The sequence below is a fragment of the Eucalyptus grandis genome, unplaced genomic scaffold (assembly GCF_016545825.1).
Source record: "Eucalyptus grandis isolate ANBG69807.140 unplaced genomic scaffold, ASM1654582v1 tig00007747, whole genome shotgun sequence".
NCBI classification, from domain to species: domain Eukaryota; kingdom Viridiplantae; phylum Streptophyta; class Magnoliopsida; order Myrtales; family Myrtaceae; genus Eucalyptus; species Eucalyptus grandis.
In genome coordinates, this window is record NW_024096442.1 from 45,371 (window position 1) to 53,283 (window position 7,913).

The window sequence follows — 7,913 nt, forward strand, 5'->3', positions numbered from 1 at the left end:
CCTTAAAAAGAAAAGAGTGCCACTCGTTGCATTTCAGTTGGAAGATAATCTTTCTCTTTTCCTTATCATAAAGCACTGGACGATTGACTGGAGGATACTCTGTCCTTTTCTTTTTATAAAGCACTGAATGTTACTCATTAAACGAGGAATCGAAAAGAGAAGCAAGAAAGTGCTTCAGAACGCTGTCTGAGAAAAATCGACGCCTTCTTACAAATCCCTTCACAGTTTCCTCTAGCATTGATCCAGCCTCTTGATTCCTTGCCTTGCTTTCATATCTACCCGCTTTCTTGTGCTTTAAGTCATGAAACTCGGAAGCATGAGTTTTGCAGAGCTTCAAGCACGCCACTTGTTTCTTGGAATTGCTCTTGCACTATGTTTTAACCAAGTCTCCTCCACCACTAATGAAACAGACAGACTCACATTGCTTGCATTTAAGGCCGGCATATCCGGAGATCCTTTTGGCGTGCTCAACTCATGGAACAATAGCATTGGGTTTTGCCAGTGGCATGGCGTTACGTGTGACCGTAGGCACCAAAGAGTTACGGTCTTGAACTTGCAATCACAAAGACTCTCCGGATCAATCTCTCCTCATATTGGAAACCTCAGCTTTTAGGGAATTGTTGCTCCAAAACAATAGCTTCAATCAAGAAATCCCTCCACAACTCGGCCAGTTGCATCACCTGCATATCTTACGATTGCACAACAATTCATTGGTTGGCGAAATTCCCAAAAACATGTCAGGTTGCTCAAACCTGGTTGTACTCTGGCTCATGAACAACAAACTGAGTGGAGAAATTCCTGAAGAGCTCGGTTCAATGCTAAAGCTACAAGAATTCGGTTTGGGTGGGAACAACCTAACCGGGAGCATGCCTTCTTTCATTGGGAACTTTTCTTCACTAAAGGAACTTTATTTAACCCAAAACAACTTGGGTGGGAGCATTCCCCAAGTTCTAGGCCACTTGACAAACTTGCAAGTGATTGACATTGCAAGTAACATATTATCAGGTACAATTCCATCTTCGTTACTCAATCTCTCTTCCCTCGTTGTGTTTGAAGCTGAAGAGAACCATATAGAGGGGACTCTTCCTGCAACCATAGGCCTTAAACTCCCAAATCTTGAATCTTTTAGCATTTCTTCAAACCAACTTGAGGGGCCAATTCCTCCGTCATTATCGAATTGCACAAAGCTAGGCTGGCTTCTACTTAATGATAATCGATTTTCGGGGAAAGTACCTTTTTTGGAGAAGTTGTATAAGCTAAGTAGGTTTCTAGTTGGTTATAATCAGCTTGGAAGTGGAAAACCTGAAGACTTGAGCTTCCTTTGCTCGTTAACTAATAGCACCAAATTAGAGTTTGTGGGTGGTGGGTATAACAAGTTTGGTGGGGTGTTACCTAAATGCATACGTAATTTATCCACCACTCTCACAGTATTTGCTCTACGCAAAAATCAAATCTCTGGTGAGATTCCAAAAGAAATGGGGAATTTTATCAAACTGAGATATTTGCTTATGGGTTATAACCAGCTTTCAGGTGTTATACCCTCAAATTTGGATACTCTACAAGATGTAGGGATGTTGCAATTAAATGATAATAATCTAGGAGGGACCATCCCATCTTCTTTGGGAAATCTAACCAAGTTGATTTCTCTATATCTTGCTGGAAACCACTTTCACGGGCAAATTCCTTCACATCTATCAAATTGCCAGTCTCTTAATCTACTTGACCTGTCTAACAACAATTTGAGCGGTACCATACCCCCACAGCTTATAGGTCTCTCATCATTAGTGATTATTCTGAATTTGTCTTGGAACCATTTGACCGGGGATCTACCCATAGAAGTTGGCAACTTGAGAGCCTTGACTGCTTTGGACATTTCAAACAATTTGTTGGAAGGTGAAATCCCAACCGATTTACGTGATTGCACTGCATTGACATCAATGAGGATGGGGGGCAACCTCTTCCACGGCTTCATTCCTCAATCAATCGTATCATTAAGAGGCATTGAAGAATTAGATCTTTCACGCAATAATTTGTCAGGTCAAATTCTAGCATTTTTAGCAGAATTTCGCTTCTTGAAACTTCTGAATTTATCGTACAATAATTTTGAAGGCATGTTGCCACGTGAAGGAGTCTTTAAAAATGTTACCGGTGCTTCTATTATTGGGAACAATAAGCTCTGTGGTGGACTGCCAGAATTTCACCTCCCCAACTGCATCTCCAAAAGCTCTAAGAGTAGAGAGAGAAATATAGTGATATTGTCTGCTTCTATTATTTTCGGAGTTTTTGGAATAGCTTTTATATATCTTTGTTGGTCGAAGAAGAAAGTAAATGAACCAATATCAAATTCGAGAAATGATTCACATCCAAACATGTCGTATGGAGCACTCCTAAAAGCAACCGACGGTTTTTCTTCAATGAATTTGATTGGTGTTGGGAGCTTCGGTTCTGTTTATCGGGGGATACTTGAAGACAATGGAATTGTTGTTGCCGTGAAGGTGCTTCATTTAGTCCATCATGGTGCTTTGAAGAGCTTTTTTGTTGAGTGCGAGGCATTTAAGAACATTAGACATCGATTTCTTTTGAAGATATTAGCAGTTTGCTCAGGTAGTGATTATCAAGGAAACGATTTTAAGGCGTTGGTCTATCAATTCATGGAAAACGGAAGCTTGGAGCGGTGGCTACACCCAAATGCAGCATCATCTCTTGGGAACAAGCTCCCAAGAAATTTGAATTTCATTCAGAGGATAAATATCGCTATTGATGTTGCTTTCGCATTGGATTATCTTCATCACCAGTGCCACATCCCCATTGTTCATTGTGATCTAAAGCCAATCAATATCCTCTTAGATGCCGAGATGGTTGCACATGTTGGTGACTTTGGATTGATGAAATTCCTTCTCGGATCATCCATTGATACCGTAGCTAATCAGATGAGCTCGATGGGTCTTAGAGGGACAATTGGTTATGTTCCACTCGGTACTCTCTCTCTCTCTCTCTCTCTCTCTCTCTCTCCCCCTATGAAGCTATGAAGTTTGGTAGCTAATGATAACTCTTATAATCTTAGCCACATTTTGTTTTGATTTGAAGATGCATACTCCAATTTGACTTGCACTATGATCTAAATGTGTGACAGAATATGCAATGGGATGCGAGGTTTCAAGAGAAGGGGACGTCTATAGTTATGGCATTCTTTTACAAGAGATGTTCACAGGGGCCAGTCCCACTGATGACATATTCAGAGACAATTTGACTCTTCATAATTTTGTTGCAAAAGCTTTGCCTGGACGAGTGCTTGAAATTACAGACAGCGTTTTGCTTCAAGAAAAGAGAGCCATTTAGGTCTCTATAGTCCCCAGCATTGGCTTTTTTGAAAGCGATGACATATATCGAGATTGTTTGGTTATGCTGTACAATATTGGAATTGCTTGTTCATACAGTGTGCCTGAAAGACGGATGAGGATTAGCGGAATTGCAAATCAGCTGCAACAGATTAGGGAAAAACTCTTTGCATTGGGTTTATATGGAGAAGATGAACTACCGACAGCATATGTTTAGCTGTTATCCTAGGGTTTTATAAGCAAACGGAATCAGACAGGTAAAATCTATAACTAAAGAGCATCTATTATTCTTTATTCGTCAAAAATGCTAGTTGATCGTTATTCTCCATCTGTATCCATACATAACTAAGCTAGCACAAGGCCTATGGTGCACACCCATTCTTGAGTACGGTTGGTTTACTTAGAATTCTGTTTTGGTGCCACAATATTTTAAATTGAATCCAACATAAATTGCCTCGCTTATTTTTCTCTTTTTTTTTTTTCTTTCCATTAGTATGATGCTCATTAAGAGGCATTACAATTGATTAGTTGTTGGAAAATTTATTCAAAAGATTCTACTATAGACGATACGGTTACTCTGATGGTTGAATAAGGACGTATATTTTCTGGATTCAGCATTCTAGCATGCGGTAATCTGAAGCCCGTATTTACTGTTGATGCGCATAGTAGGAATCATTTCGGTAAATTGCCTTTTTTATGGGGAAAACACTAAATGACATATGCATAAAACCTATAAGAGATATATCGACAGCCACTTATTTCACAAGGGGATTCATTAATACATGAATAAGCAACTTTCGAAGGTAAAACTTACTAAGTCGAGAAATTACTAATCACCAATATACTTATACTTCTCTAAATAAATGTTGATTTTTAGCATGGAGAAGTTACTGAGTTTAAGGAGTTTGGAAGTAAAGTTATTTTTTATCATGACAAAATTAGTCGTCATTGAAATGGACACACCTTCTTTCCCCGGTAAAAAAGTTACTGTGTTAAACGACTTAGAATGTTCACCACTCAGTATATACACATACCTTAATTTCATATGAGAGTTATTAATCATGCGGAGAAATTATCAACTATCAATAGGTGGACAGTTAATTTTCCTCTTAGAAAGTTACTATTCAAATTGAAATGTAACTAGAGATAGATAGATACATACATACATGCATACATGCCTTCCAATTTTGTCTCTAACTGACGAGTAGGTTTATCAATCAACAATGAAATGATTGGAACTGATTAAGCTGTCGTTAGTCAAGTGATAGTCGTTGATGACTATGACCTGCTCATCAATCACGCTTCATAATTTGTCTCTGTTTATTTTCCAGGGGGACTTCAAGATTTTGTGGGCACTGGTTAACTTCAAGTCAAACATCTGGAAAGCCATCTAGATGGATCCATCATCCATTCTTTAATACACGCCCTTGCCCAAAGAACTTGTTTTATGTATGCCAACATCTTTACTAATCAAGCTTATAGCATTTGAAAATGCGCAAGTATGCTTGGAGACAAACAGTAAGCTATTAATAGGAGTATCACAAACGCTTTTTGTTATAATATCAATAATGTGATCCTGCATTCAGTTTATTATTGCCCACATTAATTAATTTTGTTGATGTCTTATTGTCCACATTAAGTTGCGCAATAACTATGGTGATTGCCTAATTTTAAGATAACTGTCTTGATGGAAGATGTTATTTGAAGTGGTGCACATTAATAGGTCATCTAAGCCAAACTTTCTCATAATCCGAAAACACACTTTCAACTTCGAGAGGGTAACTAGCTAGAAGTACCCATTCACCGATTGTTCAAGGCTTTGTGTATTTGGTTTTTCAACTTCATCTGTGGCTAGAGATTGGTATAGAATTTTTCACATTTTCGCGCATTCAGTCTTGACTATGCATGAGTTTTGTTTATCCATTTATAATCGGAATCTTCAGTCTTTCACAAACCAACACTGTTACCATAGCATTCTGTCGCTTTACATGTCTTCCCCTATTTTCATTCGCCTTTACGAGATAATCACTGCCGATGTTTCACCATCATCTTTACATGATGATTTCATATGCTGCAAGAACTATTCTGAAGTTGACCGAGCTTCTTGAGATATACGTTCCGAGTACTGTTATTCTTCATTCCGAATGGACAGATTCTTCCGGAGTAGCTTCTTTCTACCTTCAACGTGCGATTATCCTGAAAGAAATGGAAAGGAATACAAAGCAAAGAAAAGAACAGCTGAACTATATATTCATCATGTGAGAGGAACATTAAGGTGGCTAAACAAAAGGATAAACTAAAATAATGTGGTACCTCTTTGTATCAAGCCCGCCCTCCTGTGAAAGGGGCTGCGACGCGGTGATAAAAAAGTGGTGCATTATTCAGGTGAGCAACAGTAAGGGTATCCAGTCTGCTGTTCATCTATTGAGTGGCTGAACTTGCATTGCAGAATATAATCACTTTGTCGACTTGGGGCCCTGTTTTGCGATTCCATTCGCCACTAGCTGTTCCCCGCCTTGTAATTGTCTGCATGACTCGAATCAGCACACATCATCTCCTATGATATATCTCGTATTTCTTCTCGCCTTGCTTCCATATATACCCACTTCCCCTTTGGGTCATGAAACTTGTAAGTGCTAGGTCACTTTGATGCCGCTTGCTTCTCGGTTTTGTTCTTGCAATGTGCTTTAACCATGCCTACTCCACCACATAAAAAAGAACTGCAAACTCGCGCTGCTAGCTTTTAGGGCTGGAATGACCGGACATCCCTTCAATGTGCTCAACTCGCAGAACAATAGCATTGGTTTTTGCTAGTGATTCGGTGGCACATGCAGTCAAAGGCACCAAAGGGTCCTGGTTCTCAAATAGGGAGCACAAGGACTCTCTCTCCTGTTACTGAACTTGGAAGCACAAAGACTCTCTTGTCGACCTCTCCTCAGTCCTCATATTGAAAACTTCAACTTCTTGAGGGAATTGTGGCTTAGGTACAACAGTTTCAATCATGAAATCCCTCTACATGTCAGCTGGTTGGACCCTACCAGCGTGTCTTACAACGAGGATGCAAATCATTGGTTGGTGAAATTCCCAAAATATATTAGCTTGCTCTAACCTTGTCGACCTCATCCCTGGACACAACCAACTGGAGAAATTTCTATAGACATCAGTTCATTATCGAAGCTAAAGTGATTTTCTTTGTAAGCAAATAATCTCATAAGGAGCGTGCCTTCCTCCATTGGGAACTTATCTTCATTGGGGAGCTTACCTCAGATGGAATAACTTTAGTGGAAGCATTCCCCCAATTCCAGGCTGCCAGCTGAAATCACAGGATGTTTCTGTAGCAGTGAATCACTTGTCTGGTACAATCCCAACTTGAATACTCTTCTCGTCTCTAAATTCGAGGTAGGAGCCAACCGAATACGAGGAAGTCTTCCAAAGACTTGACCTTCACACTTCCAAGTCTCCGCTTGGCAGGAGCCTATTCGAGGGACGGATTCCTCTGTCAATATCGAATTACACAAAGCTGACGTCACGTCAACTTGCAATCAACAGACTTAAAAGGGAAAAAGCCTTCTCTGGAAAATCTGCATGAGCTTTGATCATTTACCATCTACAAGAATCAGCTTGGGAGTGGAAGACCCAGAGGCGTGAACTTCCTTTGCTTGCTGCAAAATGCCACAAAAATTAGCGGTATTGTTCATTTCTCGCAACAGTTTCAGCCGAGTGTGCTTAAATGCATAGATGTAATATATCCACCACCCTCACGACATTCATCGTATTAGGATTTCGAACACGAGGAAGTTTGATCAAATGCATGTGGAGAGGGAATTAGGGTGACATGGGACTTTACTATAGACTATTTGAATAAAGTTTATTAATTCGGAATTTAAGAGTTTCTATTTTTTATTAACTCGTGATATATTGAACTTCGTTGTGATTTTCATTCAAGGAAAGGCTTTGTTTAATTGATATGCAAAATTATTTATTTTTTAATTACGTCTTTTATTCTGAAAGAAATGGCCAATTATTTCCTTAATTCTGGATATGGATTTGAAGCCTGACAAAATTATTGCTAGACAAATTCGGAACTTTGAAGGAACGAAATACCTCTAAGAACTCTACAACTCCCTGAAAAAATTGCTGCTTCAAAAATCTAATGCTTCAATTGATGCGGGAGCATCCAATGTAGCTCTATCAACCAACTTAGAACCATCAATGCTTATCCAAGCCAAGAAAGAAATTGGGGGCGAAATTGGGGGCATCATGTGCTTCGATTGATCATTTTGAATGAATAATGTCAATTACTTATCGATATTTTGTGGTATGTCGATAACTATCAATGGGAGACCATTTTGGATATCTTGCATGACCAATTGATGAAGTTTCAAGAGGATTATTTTCTGGTCAAGGGAGGAGCACGAATTTTGGAAAGCTAAAGGTTCAAGAATGTAGAAGGCTAAAGGTTCGAGAATGCAAGTTCCCGTGCTAATAAATGCATTTCCTAAGTTCATAGGCGTCTTTATTGTTATGTAGTTTTCAAGAGTCAAAGGTTTAAGTTCCTAGGTCATTAAAGTCTGT

At 39.2% G+C, this 7,913-nt stretch overlaps 1 protein-coding gene across 1 annotated transcript; it reads left to right on the top strand.

Moving 5' to 3' along the window:
• Positions 1-734: 734 nt before the first annotated feature.
• Positions 735-3,029, top strand: LOC120290121 (probable LRR receptor-like serine/threonine-protein kinase At3g47570). Its single transcript, XM_039305802.1, has one exon. It carries the CDS (start codon positions 735-737, stop codon positions 3,027-3,029), a length of 2,295 nt encoding a protein of 764 aa, XP_039161736.1.
• The last annotated feature ends 4,884 nt before the right edge of the window (positions 3,030-7,913 follow it).

What these genes read in the sequence shown, in the direction of transcription:
- LOC120290121 (XM_039305802.1), top strand. Translation starts at nt 735, where the DNA reads ATGTCAGGTTGCTCAAACCTGGTTGTACTCTGGCTCATGAACAACAAA.